Genomic DNA, 24558 nt, shown 5'->3' on the forward strand with positions numbered 1-24558 from the left:
AGTGCCCACCCCTAGTATTATATTAAAGCCATATTATAACATTTGCTGAGGAGAACGCCCTCAAAAAAAATTTAAATTCTGGTTTTTACACGATTGTAATGTACTTTAGTCAATAAAGATACTCTGCAAAATCAAGACTTTAGGTGCTGTAGATTTGTCAAAATCCGAGATTTTGAATAAAACGATGGAACCGGCGTTTTATTATTACGATGGAAATATTAGTCGAACGCGTATGCACAGTACGTACACGGCGTGCGGGATACAGATACACATACACTCAGAGGATCGTACCGTATTACAACCGCGGGAGTAACATGCATGGGCGCTAGTAGTAAATTCCAATTTTCTATGCTTTACCTCACTTGTTCGGCTCAAAATTAAAAGGGGACATATCTGACAGTAAAGCTAACATTTTATGGAAAATAAACACTAATCTATTTTTACAGAAATATTATAATATGGCTTTAACTTCATGTTATTACTTTCATCCCAATTATCATCCAACTAAGTGCGATAAGCTAAAAAGCTGTTGCCTCTCGGTCTTAAATAAAACACATATCAACACATATCTCCTTACCTGTAGAAACATTATCACTTAAAACCACTGAGAAACCACGATCACTAATGTTACGATCCGATTCAAACGTTATAACAAGTATATTGATAGGTGACACAACATCCAACGGTAGCTTACTACCAGTTAAACTGATAAGCTTAGGATCTCCTTCTGTCCCCATGTGAAGGAAGTCATAATTCTCTTCCAGTGAGAAGTCATTGAATGTAGCGGTTATTTTCCCGCCTGATTGTGATATGATAGTCCATTGGCACGTGGTTGATTGGTGGTAGTTTTGAGGGTATTTGTAGGATGTTAGAGAGATTGTGCCATCGGTGGGTATAATGTGCAACGTTTCTCCGCATTCTGGAATTTAAAAAAATCAAAGTGTATACATGCATTTCTTGGATTCACGTGCGGTTTAGATTTGATTCAATGGTAATCTGAACATAATAATCTCGTAATTCTAACCCTGATCATATTTCTAGTCTTAATTATTACCCTAAAACATAATCCTAAATCATACGTCTCTTGCTCTTACATGTCTAGAACACAATCCTTATCCCAATCTCTTGGTGCGGCAGTTCATTACGCTGCAAGTGACTTAAATAATATGTACTATTTCACTGGCAATAACTAATTTAGTCACACAGTGCCTGTAGCATACCCCATGTGTAGTGCGACTGTCAGCATTTGATAACCAAATGCTTCAGACGGAGGTCACTTCCTATGACTGCACCAGGTTATTGTATTGACTCATTGACCCATTTGAATCATGTACCGCCTTTTGCTATATGACACCTGTTCACGTGGTCACCTCAGTTTCACTTACATAGAGAAACCCTCAGGTGGAATTCAAGTGAAAGTGCAACTTTATTAAAGGCAGAGGTAATGTAATATATTGGGCTATTCAATTTGAAATCAATGCACCCCATATGTAAGATATGACCTTCATCTTCCACACAAGGTATGTGAATATCAAATGGGGATACCTGAATTGGTGATTCCATTAAAAAAATTACACCCCTTTGTGGAAGATTACGGTTATGTCTTCCGTAGTGCGTGTGTGGATTTCAACTGGATCCCATTGTAAAATCTTGCCGAAATTCTTTGTAAATAAACATACGACGTATATAACAAGCACCACTTGACATCAAAGGAGTTCCACTAAAGAATCGAGGGAAAGTTTGTGTCTATGCCATTTTATTTATATCGGCCTATACCAATACTCACCACAACCAGGTTGTTCATCGCTAGAATCCTGGCACTCGTACTGACCATTGCATAGTTCGTCTTGTGATAAAACCTCCATACCATTTGCACAAAAATGGAGTTCTGGAAAAACAAAAGAAAAACGTGTACAAAATCATTATAAGTATTCGCAATACACTCAAATGAATATGAGCCTCGTCTGTTTCCTCCTCTTTCTCATAAGTCTCTCCCTACGTACTTAGAACGTAAGGCTTGTTGGGTGCTAGCAGGCTCGCAACCGAAGGGTGGTGAGGGTAAAAATTACAAAAATAAACAAAGGGGTGTTTGTTAATGGAATTAAGTCCACATTTTGTATGTTATCAATTGCTTGTGTCTGAGAACAATTCTACATTTCATGATTTCGGCAACCACACACACAAATCCTACCTACGGGCAGAGGTGATGGTGAGAGGATAGGATGGGTATGTATTCGTATGCATTTGAGGGTGTATACTTTATGTATTTGTATGTGTATCTATATTACCTTCCAAAGCCTCATCATCTTCAGCAACAAACGAAACTTGCATCAAAAACCCAGAGTCAACTCCTGTATCATCCGTCTCAAACACAACTACCAAACTTGGACCCGATGATACAATATTAGGCGGTATTCTATGCCCAGTGTAAGATAATTTCGGCGATTCATCAACTGAACTCTCACGTATTTCCAGGTAGTCGTAGTTATTTTCCAGTTCAAATCGGTGGAATTTGACTCTGAGCCGAGCTGTTGGCAGCGCTGCGTTGACGATCCATTCACACTGAGCGGAATTTGTGTAGTCTGAGTATGATATATTGGCGGGGAAGTTGGCTGATACCTGCACGCTGGAACGACCACATAAGGCTCTACTCCCGCGATTGACTGAAATATTTGAGTTGCAATAATAATATAAATCTCGTTCAAATTAATATTGAAGAAAATGTTTAAAGTCTGTACCAATCAAGCTCAATTTAGATATGTAGACGATTAGAGCACACCTGAATTAGATACAACAACTATGACGTAATACTTGTTATCAATGAGTTGACGAAGTTACCACTTACAGATATATTACTTTCCCTGCAAAGTGCATTTAAATTCAATAATTTGTATACCATTTTTACAGATATTTTAAACCACGTAGTGCTACTTTCAACGTTCTTTAGTATTACACTACCAGGTTCCTATTACTGTCACCCCAGATGTTCACTACTACCCAGCTACTTTAATGGTACCCTAGAGTACCCGTGTGGTTACCTAATAGAGTACACACATTGGAATCATACGTACAGTACACACACCGGTACTTGATTTAGTACGTACTGCACTGGTACTCTAGCGTGGCCATAAAGTAGCTAGGCAGCAGTGTACATATGGTGCCAGCAGAAAATAGGAATCTGGTAATGTGATTTTCATCCCGATCTATTAGTATTTGGACTTGTTTCGGCCAAGAACAATTGGTAAAACGCCCAAATACCTCCCACCAGTATCTCAGTGTATAGAGAATAACGTGCCAAAGATATCGAATTAAAATCAGAATGTAATGCTTACAACATGTTGGAGGCTCGTCCGAGGAATCAGCACAGTCGACAAAATAGTTACAAAATATGTCTCGATCAACTGGTACAACTTGTACACCATTATTACACGAATCGAAATCTGCAGGTAACGATAATAATATAATACAAATAATGCTTAATAATATGTAGAAATTTACCTAAATGGTTTCCTTTTTACACCCTTTGCACTTAATTGTTTGATTTTTTCTTGCGACATAATAAAGAGGGTCTGGTATCAATGCTTGCAACTTGTAACTATGTCTTGCAACAGTTGCGTTATCTTAAAACGTTTCTTATATGAAATACATCATAATCGCATTGTGCAAGGTTCAATTTGCATATGTAGTAACTTCAATGTTTATAATCATATTGATTAATCATAATGCAACATAGTGCTCTATTATTCTTTATTATTCTTTTTATTAAATTAAAGTAATGAATTAAGATTAGTAAAATGATGTCGGTGTGTATGAAGATCCTGAAGTAATTTACACTACTATTTCATTGCTAATAGAGTTGTTTATGACAAAGCTTCAAATTTATGAGTGTTAATTTAGAACCGGCAAGACAAACACAATAGGTAAGCAGACAACCGATAAAAAAAACACGCATTCGACGACAAGCAAACAGACAAACAAACAAACAAACAAACCTGTGATCGAGATTTCTGTAACAATCAGAGAAAACCCAGTCAATCCGGTACTAACATCAGAAGAAAACGTCAACACTAAAGTCGATCCTGGAGATATCAAATCAAGTTGTCTTTCCGACCCAGTCAAACTAAACAGATAATCTGAGTCTTGTAATCCGACTGCCACGTGAAGAAAATCATAGTCCATTTCAAGATCAAAATGGGTGAAATTGACGAGGAGTCTTCCACCATTTGAAGCAGTAAGATGCCATTGACATCTGTGGAAGTCAGGATAGGGTCTAGGGTAGTCGGGTGACTGGATCATGGAGTGGATGCCGGTGTTTATGATTAGGTCAGATTCACCACATTCTGAAAAAGAAAGGTATATGTAGTGATAAGTATTGACATAAAGTGTACACACACAAAAAACTTTCAATTGATGAATACATGTGTAAATTTTGAAAATGAAGGAATATTCTGTAAACTTCAAACAGTGCTACCTCTAGAAAAAGAAACCAGGCTTCATTATAGCGCGGATTATAATATTCTGTAATATTGAGCTTTGAATGATGATATTGCGCATGAAATGGCCTTTTTAGTCACATGTTTTAAACACAACTATTGAACTTGCAAGACAAATAAACATTTTGGATTTTCTTCCTTTACTGGTGTAATAACAAAAGCCTCATTATGCCAATCTTTTAGGTAATGGTTATTCACAGTAAGAGTAATGATGGGTCACCATTTCCAAACAAAACGTTTTAACACATGCTAATTGTGAGGAGGATACCTTTTAGCAGAATATACCGTAAAACCTCGTCTACAAGCATATAGAGTATTTTTGATAAAAGCTAAAATAATAGGAAACAGCCGTAAATATGCTAATACAGTAGATCGGTCTTACAATAATACTTGTTTGTATACGCTTGTATCAATAACGAATTCAGTCAAACTTCATTATGTTATAATTTTGAGGATTGAGGGAGCCTGGATTAATTACGCTTTCATCAAAAGTAATATATTACTTTATAAGCCCGATTTATAATCCCGTTTTGTTTCCCTTTTGATTTCTTTCAGGAAATAATAACTAAAAACTAAAAACGCTTTACAATACTGATTCACAGTACATACCATCCAGACATCGAGCGTAACCTCTTTCGTCACTTCCGTCTGCGCAGTCCACACGATCATTGCACGCTTGGTCGCCTGGGATACAATAACCTGCTTGGCAATGGAAATCGTCTGGGCCGCATTGTTTTACTAAAATCAAGAAAACAAGGTGTAGTGATAACACACTGAAGATGATTTTTTACATCGAAAGCTTTATGCATAACTTTACACTGGCCTGTTAAATTTTGTTGGAACTCTTATATATATATTATTGTATCTCACACGAGATCCAGGCCCTTTCTCCGTCTTGTTGCTGTTGGTACTGTACCTGTTGTTTGCCAGGGTGTAAAGTGCAGGTTATGTAAAATTTATTTCAACAATTTGCCTACCAATTTCCCTACTTACCATCCTCAGAATCACCTCCGAATAATATCTTATGTAATCTCAATATCATTTGTAAACAAAATTTAGAAACACGAAAACCACACCCCACACATCCTCCTAGCCCAACATTCATGCATGATGTCATAAAATAAGTATCAATACATTCTAATTGATTCACTTCTACCTTACTAACGTAGACTTGCTACTCTCAAGACACCAAACAATAACATCTTAATCGAAAACACACAGAAGTCACCGAGATCATGGAGGCTAGGGAGATAACAAACCCTGTCTTGCTTTCAACGCTGACATCCACTCAGTATATCTTACTTTAACTCACAGCCAACAATATAATTGAAATAACAAAAGTACGTGTCACTTTGTTGGTATAATACATTTTCGCTGTTTTGATCACCTTCCATCAAAAGTACGGATCTAGGTCATCGTTAATGATGCATATACTTACAGCAATCTTCACCACCAACACATCCTTCAAAACACGAAGTCTTCGAGTCATCTTTGACACATTCTACAAAAACGACAAATTAAATACTTAACGCAAATAATACTCGGGTCCATGAGAAAATTAACACTAATGTTAGGCGACGAAAAAACACCCTGTTTTACGGGTGGATGGACTTCAGGTGCGCCACCAAGCCAATGGGCGAAATTTCCCACAGAACTGCTACTAAATGACTTAACCAGGACAAATGCGCGCGAAGGAAGATGCATATTAAACATTGGGTAAATTTTGTCTCAGAATTTAGAGCAAATTCACAAATATATTAACAAGAACATATATTTCGCGCACATGTACACATAAGACTTTGAATCGTAGTATGGTATGTGGCATATAGCCCGGAATGAGGAGGGGCAGGAAACGAATTGTGGGAGGACACGATTCTCCGTTTGGTTCCATGTCGTGGATTGGCTCCGTAAAGAAACATCCAGACGGGCATTACTGGTGAATGAACAATGGGCTATCACTGCAGCACATTGTCTGTGAGTATCAAATTGCATTCATTTAATCTATAGCTAAATATTTAGTTTATTGAATATCAATGTAGCAGGACCCACCCCACCCAGACGCTGCCCTCCGGACGGTACGCCTCTGACCCGATTCAATCGAAACAATTTTACAAATACCTTTAGATTTACATTTATTCAGCCTTCTTACATACATGTGCTGGCTCTTCACAAACTCACCTTCTGTTTTAGTGATAGTATTCTCAATGAAATCATGGAAGACAGAGACGCGGGCAAACACGTTGGGTATGTTGGGTAGATCGCACCCCCAGCTCCAGCTACCAACACCTACTAGATACCAGAGATCATCCTTACCAAGACACACCAATGGACCGCCATTGTCAGCCTTCAATATGGGTGAAACAATAAGAGACAATTACAAGTTAGCACAGTAGTGTATCTACGCCTGTTGATATTATAATTCTAAGCGCTTCGGTATGGAATGAAGACAAGCGGCAAATTGAACCCATCGTCCCAATATTGTAACACGAATTTTGTGCATTTCATTGCTGATAATAACTGGTATTAGTTTCTCATATCTTATACTATTGTCTGAAGACAAGCAGAAAGGAAATAAAGTATATCTTTGATAGGTCTAAGATGCTTTCAACGGTGAAGCATGACTCATGAGTCAAATGTATTTGAGAACTCGTCTAACAGACCAAAATGTCTATACTAGTACATAATATGCCTCTCCAATATCATGTATGTTGCTCTAAACATACAGATAAGTCAGTGGATTGATAAAAATGTGAGAGTGATCCAAATGGGTACCAATTATTGCTACAGATTATATAGTGCACCTCTAATTTCAGTTCTGAACCAATCAGAACGGCACCCGATGAAGACTCTAAGGACACTCTATGTGCATGTATAAAATAAAATATGAAGTTTGGAATTAAATCAAAGCTACGTTGCGTGTGATACCATCACACTTCATCAGGCAACTGACCCGCTGGATTGGTCATGTGACAGACGGCTAGGGATCGGCTTGATGGCTATCTCCCATGCGTGAGATAGGTTGTATCGTAGGCCTTCCCTTTTATTGAGTGATGGTGATTCTACTCTCTCCCAAATAGCCTCTTTGAGCCATCAAGCCGATCCCTAGCCGTCTGTCACATGACCAGTCCAGCGGGTCAGTTGCCTGATGAAGTGTGATGGTATATCACATGCAACGTAGCTTTGCTAAAAAATAGTAAGTCCACTATTTTGATTTAATTCCAAACTTCATATACTACAACTGGATGACTGAAAACATTCATCAACAAAACTATATATTTACCCTACAAACACCCTTTCCCCCTTCAGGGTAGCCGCCGGCACATATCATTCTGTCGCTCACAACAGACCTGTTACTTAGGATGTGTTGGTGATGAACTCCAACATCATAAGCGTCCCCGGAGCTGAGGGATAGAGACGACTCGTCGCCTTCATCATGCTCAGGTAAAAGAAGTGGAGAGTCCGCGTAAAATGTACGGCAGTCATTTTGTGGTACAAGTGGTAACAGAACTTCTTGAAGACGATTTGTGTTCGTACCTGTCGGGACAAAATGCACGCCTTTTGTTACTTTTGTGCAAGTATTATAAACATCTCAAAAAAAAGTAACTAACCCCCCTTAAATAAAGACCATTATTCAAAAATGGGCAATTGTATCACAAATCTGTAAGATGTGTTGGAAGCAGAATTAATTTCTGCACATTTTGACACCTCATTTGTAGCAATTGACTAAATATTGACGTCACAGCGTACATTTAAACCAATATTACCCAAGATGTGAAAGTTGCAGTAAATTGTAATGATTTTGTATTCAGTATAATGGAAGGAAATCTGTGTTATGATATCTGAGTGTTTTTGTATTGCATGTAAGTGCAACTTTCAAATCGGGACCTTACTACATTAAATTGACCGGTGTTTTATTGTTTTTTGGGCTATCGTATTAAATGAGGTGTCAAAATGTGCAGAAATAAATTCTGCTTCCAACGCATTTTACATATTTGTAATACAATAGCCCCTTTTTGAATAATGACCATTATTTAATGGGGGTTAGTTACTTTTTTGAGATGTTTATTTACATCTGTCAAACAAACAAATACAGTTATCATCTGTTTTTAATCGGAAATGAAGAGATACAAAGTCATGAGGTAAACATCCGATAGTTTAATGCTAACTAATATTAAAAGTACACTTTGTACTTGTTTCGAGCCTCCCTTAAATCCTCCTATAATTTATTAAACATTACCTCTGTAAATAATTTGTTGCTCTTGAATATTTTTGAGCAAAACTAAAATCTTTATCTCCTCAATATTTAGGGATTTAACCATGTAAGTTAAAAGCCATCCGAAAAAAAGTGTTATATTATTATATTATGTTACATACTTCGATAGTCGGATATTCCCCATCCTGCCGCCTTACATTGCCGATACTCTTGCATTTCGTTATCATTTGTCGCGATACATGCTGGCCTGGTTGCAGGTGTTATTTTCACTGGACGGGATAATCGTAGCAATGCAATATCGTTAGGTTTGTCGGCTCTATCGGCAAAGAAGTCGTAATCTGGGTGCGGAAAAACAGCGGATAGGTTGACCTGCTCATGGTAATCTGACGCCCACTCTAGGTTCAAGTCGCCAAATACAACGCCGTCTGTGTTTCCTCTGTTTATAAAACAATCAAAATAGACCTTATCATTGTTTGTTTCAAAGTGCAGTTTTCCCGATACATCGATATTCAATAAACCTAATCTATAGATCAAATGAATGCAATTTGATACTCACAGACAATGTGCTGCAGTGATAGCCCATTGTTCATTCACCAGTGTAGCAGCACAGTAATGCCCGTCTGGTTGTTTCTTTACGGAGCCAATCCACGGCATGGAACCAAACGGAGAATCGTGTCCTCCTACTATTCGTTTCCTGCGCCTCCTCATTCCGGGCTGTATGCCACATATCATACTACTTTTCTCAGTTTCGGGTGTATGTGTGCGCGATTCTGTGACCGTTTTCTCTGAGAAGATTGAGATTGCTTCTGGAAAAAGAAAAGAAAACATTATTATTTTGTTAATATAGATTAACAGGAAAAACACATTTTAATAAAAGAAAATAGGAAATAATAAGGGTTAGTAATTAACGTAAAGATCGAATGTTACGTTAATTGGAATGGGTATTTCATGCTGTTATTACGTATTGTTATCGTAGTCATTATTATCGTTGTTGCTCTTGATGTTGATGATGATGACTGAGACTAGCACACTAGTCTCATGATGGGTAGATATTGAAATAATGATGATGATAAAGATGATCATAATGATGTAGATGATAATGATTTTTATGATGTTTCTGTTAGTGTTGCTGCTGCTATGCTGCTGCTGATGATGATGTTGCGTATTGACGACGTCGCAGACTTGTAGTGTGAGTACTTTTTCTGAGTACGAGTACCTTGGCCAAGAGTACGAGTACGAGTACTTGGCCATGAGTACGAGTACAGCAAAATTATAACGCACGAGTACGAGTACGAGTACTTAGGCATGAGTACAAGTACGAGTACGAGTATTGATGCATGAGTACGAGTACGAGTATGAGTACTTAGGTAGGCATATTTAAGACATCAGGGAGATTTAAAGTAGTGTAACATAAATTATAAGACCAAGTAAAAATAGGCGTATATATAAATGTTTCTTGTCCAGGCCTTTTTTCAGATTATATAGATTTCTATTATAGTCTGGGGGGGGTCAAGTAGGCAGTAGTGCAAAATGGGTTTGAAAGTGACAACCAGTATACTTCAGAACACTTTTTACAATTAAAATTATTTGTGCAACAGAGTTATTAAGCAAAAATTAAAAAAACATAAACAAACAAAAAATTGTCAAGAATTGTCCAAAAAGGAGGTGGGCGGGTAGGAGAACCATTTGTGTATTTTATTTTACATATGCTCAAGGGTGATTAAAGAAAGAAATAATTTTACGTTTTTCAAAAGACCAACCTGCGAGTGTTGATGTTGCTACCGTTGAGATACCTTCCGTTGAGACCATTTCTGTCGCCTTTGGTTTAGTGACGTCCTGGTGGATACCGGGTGCATCATTGTTTTTGATCGTTGACTTATCTACAATAATAGCTGTTAATTGAATGAAATTTATATTAGTTTTGACTGAATGATTGCCGGAAGAAATTCAGAAGGTCGACTGTAGGCAGTGGTAGGGTTCCAGCCAGTCGTGTTAAACGGTCCACTCAAGATTACCACTTCCTCTAGGCAGTGACGTCAGTGTGTGCCCCAGTGGGCATAGTTTTAAATCGCGTGCGTTGACTTAAAGAACGGAAGCGTTTACATGCGCGATCAAAGGTAAAGTATAAACTGCGACGAAGTGCTGACGTCATTGCCTTGAGGAAGCCACGTGGAATTTATATTTAAGGGTGTTGCTTGGAAGGGCACTTAATTCTTACGTTGTTTGACTTGGACTGCATTTTGTACGTCATCTGCAAGAGGTCCGAGTACTTCATTTTCACGTACACCTTCAAGCAGCTGATTCTCCGCATCAGATTTTAGAGCATTCAAAAACTCCTCCTCTGTGACGTCACTGTCCGCACTTGAAGATATCTTGTTGGAAAAGAAGGATGAACTATAGACGACAACACTGCCAGGTCTGATTTTGGAGAAAAAAAATGACAAATTATAATTAAAGACAGAGATAAAAAGAATTTATCGCGTTTGACGTCATCTGTCAATCAAATTCGAGCAAGTATCAGTGTTAAAAACAAACAATGGTTAAACCTGATTTAGGTCTCATATCAGATTGTCTATCAAAATGATCATGATCTAACTTTATAAAATAAAAATTAGCTAAGCTTTCAACATGTATTGTATTTCAGAACCACAAAGCTATTTTGGCTTTGGAAATGTATGGCCCGATAATTGATCTAGTCGGTAATTTTCTGAAAAATCTTATCGGACTCCGTTTTGTTGTTCGGCAGTAAGTGTCTTTATCTGACCTTCAATTTGCAGAAAGTGTAAGTTCTGAGAAGCTCTAGAAGTCCAGAAATGCAGTTTCAAAAGATCACTTTTTGTAGAACCAGTCAACGGGGAAGCATTGCCGCATTACAACAAAAATATGATGCTCCAATTTAGACTACTTTTCTCCTACACTTTTCTGATGGTACCTGTAGTATCTTTATTTATTCTTCATGTTCTTATGCTTCTAATTATAAAGCAATCAATAAAAAGGTGGAAAAGTGCGTCACACAAGAAATAATAACAACAGCAATAGCAACAACAAAGATGGGGACATCAATTATAGATAAGCAATTTGAAGAGATGAAATGCAAATTGAAATGTAAGAAAAAGTTAACTACCAACATCTCAAAACCAATAGCAGATGCATGAGGCCTCCACAAGACACGTATTGTTGGCTGTTTTGTTAATTTAGCCGCAAGACAATAAAATAAGATTTTTTTTATTATACATGTAGATTCTATATTATGACTTCTCCTCTAAATAACATGAAAGGTTGTTTCCTTTCAAAATAAACATCTCAAAAAAAGTAACTAACCTCCCTTAAATAATGAACATTATTCAAAAGGGGGATATTGTATTACAAATCTGTAAAATGCGTTGGAAGCAGAATTTATTTCTCGCATTTGGACACCTCATTTGATACAATAGCCCAGAAAACAATAAAACACCGGTCAATTTAATGTAGTGAGGTCCAGATCTGAAAGTTGCACTTACATACAATACAAAAACACTCAGATATCATTACACAGATTTTCTTCCATTATACTGAATACAAAATCAACACAATTTACGATACAATATAATTACAATACAATTGATGTAAATGTACGCTGTGACGTCAATATTTAGTCAATTGCTACAAATGAGGTATCAAAATGTGCAGAAACAAATTCTGCTTCCAACGCATTTTTGCAATACAAGCGCCCGTTTTTGAATAATGTTCATTATTTAAGGGGGTTAGTTACTTTTTTTGAGATGTTTACTTACGTCAATAAATGTATGTGTAAGTGAACCAGAACAGCGATTTCAATTAGTACTGTACTTGTATTAGCTCTCTAGACTTTGTAATTCTTGATTCCAACAAAATGCCAAAACGATTTGTCAAATTTTGAGGTAAATTTGAAGAATCACTGACAAAACTTGTCAAGTTAATTCAAATATAAATCCTTTCTACAGTTTTAGATACCACTTTTAGTTTAGTAAATCTGAGCAAAATAAATGGGTATTTCTCTGAAAAGGTGTACTATTTGAAGATAGGCAAACATGAATTTGAAAATGATTATAAAAATGTTTCCTTTACATATCTATAAGGATGTAAGTCTCTAGTGCATGAAAACAATATTTGGCGCAATCTTTAGGGCGCCCTCTTTATTATAGAGGGCGTAATCTGCAGGTTGTGCCAGGTGAGCATCATCTCCGTCACATTTAAGCCAAAAAGGAAATAAGGACCAAAAAATTGTTAAAACTCTTAATTATGAGTTTTATGGATAACTTGTAAGTTGCTTGATTCATGTTTGCTTTTTTCATTAAAAAAAATATGATTTTGTACTTTCGTCATTTAGTTGGGACAATGAGAGGCAGGCTGTACGGAAAATGTCATGTCTGTTAGTATTTTTTTATACAAACTTAAGTATATTCATAATTTTGCTTGAAATAACTAAATAAATTTCTATTGACATAGTAAACACATACAATATCAATTACATTTCCAAATAGTAAATTCCATGTTGTCTGGGTCAAAGGTCAAATAAAGGTCAACAACAATTGTGATGGATATGACAATGCTGTGATGGAGATGATAGTGATGTGACGGAGATGATATTTCTACACAAATTCCTATAGAGAATCATCTCCGTCACAGACATTTGATTTCAGTAATGTTTTCACACTACTTGAAAATTAAATTCATACAGATGAGAAGGTCTAGAATTGGTAAGCATTTTCTGATAAACTAAACTGGACTTCGCTGTATCTCAAGATCCGGTGATGTGATGGAGATGATGGTGATGTGACGGAGATGATATTTCTACACGAATTCCTATAGAGAATCATCTCCGCTACTGCAAATTGTGACGCCAACTGATGTAGCGGAGATGATGGTTCAGACATTGCTTACGATTAATAGCAGGGTTAATCTTACCCACGTGTTACATATCACCACAACAGCTTGTGGGACATATTCAACCATCATTATTTTCCGGAAAATTTCAACAATAAGACTTATATCAAATTGATCAGAAACGTTTGGAGATGATGTTGAATAAAGGTACGCACGTGTATACTTGAAGATACCCTCAAAATTGGCAGGAAAAGAGTGCCAATGTGCACCTATTCCGGGTTGATGTTTTTCGTCGTCTGTAAAGGCAGCGTACAGGGTCAAATTATTGACCTCTGATATTTGGTCTTCACCTCCAGTCGTTTTGATGCCAATGTGACGGCAATGATGCAAAACCAAGGGACAGCAATTTTTTGACACAAATTTTTGAATTATTCCATAATATTGACTTTAGAAGTGGTTTTAAGCATTTAAACCTTCTTAGACATGATATTTACCCCAGTCAGTGGTAATTTTCACTACCCACACTTGCTCACAAAAATACTACAAAATCACTAAAATTCGGTGCGTGACATCGGGACATGGGGTTTTCAGGGGGGTCGTCAGATATTGAAGAATTTTTTGACACCAAGAAATTAATTTTTCCCTACTTGGATGTTCTTAACTATTTTTATACATACAAAAGTCCATGACTAAGCCAAAAAAGAAAAGAAAAATCCGCTTTTAAAACTTTTATGAGCGCCGAAAGTCGCGGGACTTAAAAGTTACTCTTTTCAGAGAATCACCCAAATACCATGACCTGATACCATTTGGCGCCACCACTTCACGACAAAGTTAAACGCAAAATGATGTTTTGAGTAACATATATTTTAATAATATAATGGGAAAATTTTCATTGATTTTTATTTGAATATGATTTCAGGTTAAGCATTTTCAGGTACAAAATATATGGGAAACTAGAATATAACATATGCTGGAGTTTTATTTGAATATAAAGTTTGGCTAAAAAACAAGAAGTAGGTAATGGTGCCTCCAACGGACAAGGTACAAAACACACCAAGGATCAAAGGATGATACAAGAGGATACCTAGAATATATAAAAACAGAAAGATTAGAGCCAGGTATACCAACTTGGTGTGGGGAACAAAGACAAAGACAAGAAAAAACTAATGCAGTATGTAAACCAGAATGGTGTACATGCACTGTTACGTCTGCATTAGAAAAAATCCAAAACCACAGGGATGGTAGACAAAGTTAACAAAAATACAACCGACGTTTCGAGCAGATAAACTGCTCTTCTTCAGGGACAGACAACAAAATATAAAAGCAAACAACAAAAACTACATACTGTAACTGTAGTTTAAAAAAAATATATATATATATAAAAATAAAATTCAAGTCGAAAACTGTAGGCAAGTTCAAATAGAACTCAGTAGCAAACAAAGCTCAGCAAAATAAGCACGTCTTACCTCTATGAAAGACGGTTCACTACCTAAAAAATAAGCATTCTTAACTACCAAGTATACAAACCAACTAAAAAAATATATATTAGCATTGACAGTTTGTATCACCTTTTGATCTTGTCTGTTTCTTTTGTCTTATTACCTAGCTGGGGGGTTTACACCCCCCAGCTAGGTATTGTAATCGTTCGGGTTCTTCCGCTGGCAACAAACCACTGTAATCTTCCCGTTTTCTTCCGCTGGCAACTAAGTGAAATTGCACATGTTTTTGTACTTTATGCACCAAACCCTCTATCTTTTTAACCAAATATCCCACAGAGTTGTGCGATATGTCAAACTTTTCCTCTGGTCATAAGGAACGAAAAAGTCAGTGGTCACATCTCTGTAGGATCATTGGTTAATGAGATATAGTCACTTTTTGTACTTTATGCACCAAACCCTCTATCTTTTTAACCAAATATCCCACAGAGTCGTGCGATATGTCAAACTTTTCCTCTGGTCATAAAGAACGAAAAAGTCAGTGGTCACATCGCTGTAGGATCATTGGTTAATGAGATATAGTCACTTTTTTGTACTTTGTGTACTTAACCCTCTATCTTTTTAACCAAATATCCCACAGAGTTGTGCGATATGTCAAACTTTTCCTCTGGTCATAAGGAACAAAAAAGCCAGTTGTCACATCTCTGTAGGATCATTGGTTAATGAGATATAGTCACTTTTTGGTACTTTATGCACCAAACCCTCTATCTTTTTAACCAAATATCCCACAGAGTCATGCGATATGTCAAACTTTTCCTCTGGTCATAAAGAACAAAAAGTCAGTGGTCACATCTCTGTAGGATCATTGGTTAATGAGATATAGTCACTTTTTTGTACTTTGTGTACTTACCCTTCTATCTTTTTAACCAAATATCCCACAGAGTCGTGCGATATGTCAAACTTTTCCTCTGGTCATAAAGAACAAAAAGTTAGTGGTCACATCTCTGTAGGATCATTGGTAAATGAGATATAGTCACTTTTTTGTACTTTGTGTACTTAACAATCTATCTTTTTAACCAAATATCCCACAGAGTCGTGCGATATGTCAAACTTTTCCTCTGGTCATAAAGAACAAAAAAGTCAGTGCTCACATCTCTGTAGGATCATTGGTTAATGAGATATATAGCACTTTGTGCATTTAACCCTCTATCTTGTTAACCAAATATACCACAGAGTCGTGCGATATCTGATATGTCAAACTTTACCTCTAGTACGTGAAGACGGCCTGATTGGCGCGAGGTTCATATCGGTGCGTATGCACCAAATATGTATCTTGTAAACCTTAATAAGTTTTGCCTTGCCTTGCTTCGTAATCCTGTTTGGGCTGGACAAAAAAGATGTTCCACTTTTCCCCAGTTTCCCTAGGTATTTCGTCTTTAAGCTTACTGATATACAGGGATTGAATACGAGTGTCACGGCCCTGGTTAGTGTGCATTCAAATCAGAGATCCCTGTTCAAGGCCATCTTACTTAGCCGTCGGAAATGATTGCAAATTACACATTTGTAATCATTTTGACCACAAAATATGATGTGAAAACACAGGTAAGCAATGAGAACAAGTCCTCAAACATTTGAAATTTGTAGCTTACTACAACCTGATGATGTACTCATCCCAGGCAAACCTTAGTTAACACATTTGCTAGTCAGCCAAATTCGCCGACAAAATGCATATTTACATAGAAATTTAAAACAACTGGCCGAAGAAGGAAACCTACATAAATATGTTTTCTATACTTCACTTGACCCAAATATATGATTTTTATGGTGATAAGACAATCGCACAAGGAATTTTAGAGGATTTTGATAGCAGTTCCATTAAAAAAAAAGCTGCTATCATAATGAGACTAAGATCTAGAAACACCCCGAAATGCCGTTTTGGGGAATTTTGCTAACTGAATCTTTTTGATGAAAGTCAATCTTTAAAAAGCTGTAACTTTGCTACGGAAAGTGCTATGAAAAAAAGGTTTTCAGTTTTGGCTTTGTTTACTCAAGACTAAGAGCTTTAATTTGATATATAAAATGATGCAGTTTGATGGCAAATTTGAATTCACCTAGCATACCTAATATACCATGTACATGTCAGATGTACGGTATATTGTATTGGCAAATATCCATAAAAGCGTTCATTATAAAATTATTTTGATAAATTGTCACATTTTATGACCTTCCCGGAGAAACGGTAGCCCAAAATGGGTTATATTTCATAATATGCAGACGAATGGTCAAATTAATAGAAAAATACCTGTGATAAATTTATCTGTACACATTGTCGCACTCCGAGTGACGTATAGTATATTTGCAACCCTGTGGTGGATTTGCGAACAATTTGTCGACATAATGATGTTCGCGGAGAAAAGGTGGCCCAAAATGCGTTATTTTTGGTAATATGCAGACGAATGGCCAAATTAATAGAAAAATAGCTGTGATAAATTTATCTGTACAAATTGTCACACTACGAGTGACATATGGTATATTTGCAACCCTACTGTGGATTTGCAATTGACCTGGGGAACATATTGGAACATTTTGCACGGGTCAGCTCAAAAGACATCATTCTGGGGCCAAATCTTAGAATTGCGTTATCTGGACATCTGTAAGAGGTACAGGGCTCAAACCCGGTGACAACTCATGACCAGGGGTGAATTATGGAACATCTTGCAGGGGTCTGGTCAAAGGTCATCTGGGTCAAATCTTAGAATTGCATTTTCTGGACATCTGTGAGGAGTACAGGACTCAAAACTCGGTGACAACAAACCTCATGACAGGGGAACATTTTTGGAACATTTTGCAGGGGTCAGATACCTCCACAACACCAACATGCCCCAGCTAGGTTTGTGGTCTATGACCACCATTTGCCTCTAGTTTCAGTTTCTTTTTTGACACCTGAATCTGTAATGCTGTCACGTCGAATTTAAGCCGTAGAAATCTGAGTGTTATAGAAATCTATAGAAATATGTCAAATATGCAATAATTGCTGCGCCAAGCAAATTTTGACTCTGTTATTTCTTTACTTTAGTTATTGTCAATACCTACACCTCTATTGTCAGAGTTCAACCTGCTGTCACATCGGCAATCAGGCGTGAAGTGCAACAGTTTGAAGGTGTCTCATAAATCGATCAAAATTGTAATTTTCAAAAAACAAACAAACAAATATTACAGGTCAATGGACGGTTCACTTTGTTTGTTTGTTTACTTGTTTCCTCATGTTTATTTGTTTGTATTTTCCATCAACAAAATGTTCCCAAATTAATTATTTCATTCTTTCTCTGCAATTATATTGTGTTTTATGTTTATGTTTTTGGTGTCTTTAGAGAGCATTTTGTAGTTCTGTGTTAGGCGCTCGTGTATTTCGGGGGAGCACGCGTCAAAAGGGGTTCGTGGGTGAGAAGTCTCCAAAAAGGGGGTTACATATAAGGTATAGGAAGAAACCAAAATGGAGTTAGGGTGAAACGCTCATAACAATGGGAGTCATTGAGTCATTTTGAAACATATTGGGGGTTACACATTTCTGGTGATTTTAGTTCAAAAAAATGGGTCATTCAGTGAAAACTTATCTAAAATTTGCTTTGACAGCAATAATGCTTTTAATGACAGCAAAACAACAAATAGGGTCATTCGGAGAGAGGGGGTTGCAAATTAGGGATCAATGTACCCATGCTCTCATAATGCTCATAAATAATAATAATGATACTGAATGGTCTATCTCAAGAGTCTCTGTTAACTTCAGACCCGGGCTTAAGACAATCATACGTAGTCACCATTTTTGGGGGAAATCTAGAAATCCATAAAACTGGAGAATAAGAAACAAACGGTTTTGGGATTTTTTGAAAAACAATAAAAGTAAACTGCATTGTCTTTGATACAGTTTGCATTCCATATTTGCAACATTGCACAGTATATTAATTTTATATGTAGAGAAGACAATATCCAGAATTTCATATAAATTCAGGAGCCTATGGAAAAAAATGCAAAATTAGCATAGTACGCTCTCATGGAAAATTAAGTTAACTTGAAATCCCCCTGGATATGGAATTTACTTGAGTGGAATCTACTGCTAATTGTCTCTTTGTAACCCATACGAAACTCAGGGAGCTGATCCTGGCTGCGAAGGTCAATTGTGGAATGTCTATGGTGTGCGCCTCTAACATTCTAAGCAGCAAAGTCCCTGAATTGTTGATTAGCACATTTAACATGAGATGTTGATAGCCTTCTCGTTTTGATCGATTTATATACTTGACAATTTTTGTTTTCAATTTCCCCCGAGAAAGAAAAAAAATCAAACGATCAGGAAAATGTTTTATATACTTGAGGGATGCAATTGAGAAGAAGCAGATACTAAATGAGAAAAGCCAGAAAGTGCTTAAGATATGTGAAGGTATTCAGTCACTTTGGGCTATTCCATTTAAAATCCACACTACCCCTGTGGAAGATTTTGGAAATATCTTTGACAGAGGGAGTATGAATTTCAAATGAAATGAACATATTAGGCAGCTCGATTTGAATTTCATACACCCTCTGAGAAAGATTCAACCTGAATCTTCCACTGAGGGAGGTGAGTTTCAAATGGAGCTGCTAATGTGTTCATTCCATTTGAAATACATATTCCCCCTGTGGAAGATATTTCCAAAATCTTCCACAGGGGTAGTGTGGATTTTAAATGGAATAGCCCTTTGGGAGGACCGAACCCTTCACCTTCACGTATAGGCGGTAATACTACAAAGACATACAAAGTAACCCATCAGTAGGCTAACCCCTGATTGAGCTGTTGTTTTGCATGTAGACCTACCTAAAATATACTTTGAAAATGTATCTGAAAGGAGTTGTGTCGAATAGGGTTTGATACTAGGTGTATTCATTTTACATATTAACGTGATGCATGATCACCGATTAATAGTCTGGGAAAATCGGATTAAAATCGGTGAACTTATGGTGGAATATGAGGAATTTTCTGGAATTTAGAAAACGCTCTATATGATTAATTATGTAGGGCAAAGTACTCTGATCAATATGCCTTCTATTTGGACATTATTTTCTTTAAAATGTTGTAAAGAGGGCTGAAACAACAGCACTTTTGTAGAACGTACATAACTCATTAACAACAATAAATTAAGCAAGTTTGCAAAGTATACGATTTGTAGAATGAACTTCTGCAAAACATCAAGGTGTTATTTTTCAATAATATATTGATCTTGATAATGAAAATCGATTTTTAGGTTGCTTCGACCAACAATACCTCATCTACCCTTGGTCAAAACAGCCAACAAATAGATTTTTATTATTTAAATCAATATTATTATTGAAAGATAATACTTTGATGTGTTGTAAGAGTTCATTCTACAAATCATATACTTTGAAAACTTGCTTGATTTATTGTTGTAATGAGTTATGTACGTTTTATAAACGTGTTGTTGTTTCAGCCCTCTTTACAACATAACTCGATTACCACAGGACCTACAAAAGTATATCTGTGATATTTGAATTATTCTACTATGAAATGATCAATGAAATCTTTTGCCGAAGCTCACTGCCATTCACAAGATGCTGTGAACTACCAAAGCGCAACAGTTTAAAATTGTTGCTAACCTTAAAACATGCTCAGATCATTTCCTAATTTCTAGAAATGTCTCATATCCCACGGAATGGGCTAGTCTTTACATTGGATAGACATGCAGGAACGTATAGACATGAACTTATTTCATACAAATATGTTGATTTAATATTTCCAGGTGCCTGACTTACAAGTATATTTCATTGTATGAAATATACAAATGATAGACTATTTTTCAAAGAGACTGAAAGTCAAGTCGCTTTCGTTAAGATCTGATAAGGCGTGTTGGATAATATCAATATTAATGCCGCATAATGTGCGGTTTGATTTTAGTGCCTTATATTGTTAGGTTTATCATATGTCATATATGAGTTAGGGTTAGGGGTTAGGGTAAGGGTAAATATTAGGATACGGTTGGTATTCTTTAGCTATTCTATCATAAAATTTTTCACTACTTGCCTGCACTTTTTTCATGTGTTCTAAACATAGTTCGTGTAGATTACCATAACACTTTTAAACTTTTTAGCTCTTTTTGTACATAAGGACAATTCTTGTGAATACAGTTATTTTAGAATATTTCTTGTTTTAGTAGCCCATGGGAACTAATTTAACACTGATCAGATACTGGATGTTATTTTTAATTGAATTTCTACATGTATGTTAATGGCTATGGATCAAACTTTTCGAATGGCTAACTTCCTAACCTATACCCGCTATAATAATGCCTATTATACGATTAATTTCATCATGATTGTGGCGAATCTTCAACGATAAAATATAAGGCAACTGAATAGTCTAGCCTATATGCGTATAATTTGGCATGTCAGTGGTATACGCGGTATAACTTTCTATCTCAATCTCAACTCGTCCCATACTTGGCCGCAATACGCTAAGTCGCTAACCGGTTACCCTAACCCTAAACCCTATTCCTAACCCTAACCCTGAAGGTAAGGATATTACGGGTAAAGGTGAAGGTTCCCACGTGACATCGCATGATAAAGATATCAAGAAGACTGAACGGTAATGTTCAACGTTGTTTTATGGTTGCAACGGCCCAAAATTGGCGTCGGGACCGTTGGACGCCATTATCTTAATTTATAGAAATATCTAGATGGAGCAAAAAGTGCAATTACATCCGATTGAAAGTTCATAATGGAGATATTGTATTATACAGTATCTATGGTGATTTGAAAGGGACAATAACATTTTTCCCTTTTCGAAATATCGTTCCAAACCGTCAACTTATTTGATAACATCAATTACACGCCCACTTGACCACGTCCAAACGAGACATTACACACATTGGACCAAAACTAACACATCTATATAGTTTTTAATTCCATGATGTTTCTAAAAATAAAGATACTCTTTGAAGAAAAATATTTTAAAATAGTAAGAACCTAGTCTTACTTCTAAGGCACACTATAAGGTTATTAGAAAGCTTTGCTTCTCAACACAATACCTCTTATACCCCATCTCATTGTTATGATCATCTACATTGAAAGTTACAGGCCAAAATAGAGCTTTATTTGGTCTAAATTATACGATTGGCTTAAGGGATGTGTAATGGGCAGGAACCTGGTTTGGATTCCAGATGGAGTGTGCCTGCAAGAGACACAGCCATCCGAAAAGGAATAGCTCAGATCGCGCGCCAAATAAGTTAGCAGTTCAGAAATTGATATTTTTCCCAGCCTTGAAAAAAAAAGTAGTTAATTTCATGATCAGCTTAAAACGCATTGAAAACGCCAAATTGCAGTCACAAAATATATAATATTACTAAATCACCAAAGCGAATGGTAACGTAAGTATGTGGAAAAGAACTGCAATAAGAATAACAAACTATGTGCCCAAGGAGTTGTCTTTGGCATGTCGCCTTTTTGAAATATCACCAACAATATTAAATTTTGGATAAACGCCCCAAAAATTTAAAACAAACACGAACCTTCCAAAATAAATACATATTGGCACTCGGCGGCCCAATGACTAGGCCTACCTGCCGCTGTGATTTGGGGTAACTCGTTGCTTCCTCTCCAGATACCTGAACTTCAAGTTCGCCCATACCCCACGCCTTAAGGTTATCAACTATTTCAAACTGTTGCGATTTGGTAGTTCACAGCATCTTGCGAATGGTAGTGAGTTTTGCAAAAATTGTATTGATCATTTCATAGCGAGCGTGTAGAAGAATTCAAATATCACAGATATACTTTTGCAGGTCCTGTGGTTCTTGAGTTATGTTGTAAAGAGGGCTGAAACAACACTTTTGTAAAACGTACATAACTCATTAACAACAATAAACGAAGCAAGTTTTCAAAGTATATGATTTGTAGAATGAACTTTTGCAAAACATCAAAGTGTTATTTTTCAATAATATATTGATTTAGATAATGAAAATCGATTTTGTTTTTGGTTGCTTCGACCAACAATACCTAGTCTACCCTTAAATGGTACAGGTTACCTACATCAAGAACATCTATATTGTGACACTGGATTGCATTAATGTACCAACTTTGTGATAAATTCCCTAATTATTGACTGGAATATCTCAATGTATGTTAAGGGTTCGAACCCTGGCGGTGCCTAGCACGCTCTCGTGGAAAAATTGAGTTAGCTTGAAATTCCTCTGGACAAGGAACTCACTGCTAATTTGTCTCGTTGTAACCCGTACGAAACTCGGGGAGCTGATCCTGGTTGCGAAGGTTATTTGTGGAATGTCTAGGGTGTGCGCTCTTGAAGCAGCAAAGTCCCTGAATTGTTGTTTAATCTGTTAATGGTTTATGGAATGATGTGGGCCGTAGTGGTCAGCGACAACCTGTAAAGTGTGCTGAGGCTTGTGGATCAACGTCTAGGCGTTGTGCCTGTGCGTAGCGCACTATAAATCGCTGCGCTTTTGTTTTTATCACAAACAAAAAGTTTCTACAAATTACCATTTCAACCGATATCATTTTAAATTCTAAATGTAATCAATTTTACATTTTAAAACTTGAAAATGACTCATATGTCGATAGTATACCATTCATTCCGATACAGAATGTAATATATCAGCTGATATATTTTTCATGTAGATTTTTTCCTTCCCACTTTCTTTTCCTAAAAAATATACCGATACTAATTTGCAATTTGACCTGTCTATGTCCTCTACGCTGGAATGGAAGGCTTACCCATCAAACCATATCAATTATTGTCTATGACCAAAATACCGTGCCTAATGGTCGGGTGGAACTCTAAAAAATATATATCTATACCAAATATTACGGCGATATTTTCGGTTGCGATCAAATGAATTTTGAAGTGTTACCGATAAGATTTGGTCTTTTCTAGCAATTCATTGCAATCGAAAGTATTTTATTAAGATTGATTATGCCATTGTCAGATTATATTCTCCACATTTTTCTACATATTTTTTCATATTTGTTATATTTTTCTTTTACGTTGCCAAAATAATAGATTGCAGTATTATCTTTTATGCAAAAGTCTTTCTTATAGCAGAGTTAGACTAATCGAAAACAGATTTGTGCTTGTGGATATTCTTTTATATTAAAATGATATTTTGAACAGTCAAAGGTTACTTTTGAGAAAATGCACAGGAGTCCATAAACATGATAGTGTCATCGCTATACCTGAACATGAAAGACAAAATATAACACGGCATATCACCATGTACTTAGTATTTTCTAGGGACCTTAGAGTAACAACATACATGGAACACTGGTTTAGGGGTATTTGAGATATTTAAGTAAAAGGGGATACGGGTCGCTAAGTGGGCACAGTAACACAAACTAAAAAGTGCGTTAAAGTGCAAACTTTTCACCTCCCCATTCATACTTATTGTGTGATATTTACCAAACAAAACCATTGAGTCAATGTCACAATCTGTCTGTTATAGGTGGTACTACACCCTTGATAAATTTAGAATATTTTTACATTTTCTCAAAAATAATAACACACTGGTAACAAAAGTTATGT

At 36.5% G+C, this 24558-nt stretch overlaps 1 protein-coding gene across 2 annotated transcripts in view; it reads right to left on the reverse strand.

Annotated features, from left to right (window-relative positions):
* Positions 1 to 24558, reverse strand: part of LOC140141340 (uncharacterized) — a 55130-nt gene that overhangs the window by 7442 nt on the left and 23130 nt on the right. Inside the window, exons 6-18 of one of the 2 annotated variants that reach the window (XM_072163177.1) lie at positions 10925 to 11124; positions 10467 to 10598; positions 9263 to 9509; positions 8868 to 9142; positions 7774 to 8027; positions 6672 to 6837; positions 5932 to 5994; positions 5103 to 5231; positions 3993 to 4340; positions 3333 to 3440; positions 2289 to 2663; positions 1787 to 1888; positions 578 to 919 (exon numbers count right to left, since the gene is read on the reverse strand). In XM_072163177.1, the coding sequence (XP_072019278.1) occupies positions 578 to 919; positions 1787 to 1888; positions 2289 to 2663; positions 3333 to 3440; positions 3993 to 4340; positions 5103 to 5231; positions 5932 to 5994; positions 6672 to 6837; positions 7774 to 8027; positions 8868 to 9142; positions 9263 to 9509; positions 10467 to 10598; positions 10925 to 11124 (2741 nt within the window). Of the gene's footprint in view, positions 1 to 577; positions 920 to 1786; positions 1889 to 2288; positions 2664 to 3332; positions 3441 to 3992; positions 4341 to 5102; positions 5232 to 5931; positions 5995 to 6671; positions 6838 to 7773; positions 8028 to 8867; positions 9143 to 9262; positions 9513 to 10466; positions 10599 to 10924; positions 11125 to 24558 lie in introns of both variants that reach the window. The other variant, XM_072163176.1, reaches the window with a different exon arrangement.

The sequence above is a fragment of the Amphiura filiformis genome, chromosome 19 (assembly GCF_039555335.1).
Source record: "Amphiura filiformis chromosome 19, Afil_fr2py, whole genome shotgun sequence".
Classification (NCBI taxonomy): domain Eukaryota; kingdom Metazoa; phylum Echinodermata; class Ophiuroidea; order Amphilepidida; family Amphiuridae; genus Amphiura; species Amphiura filiformis.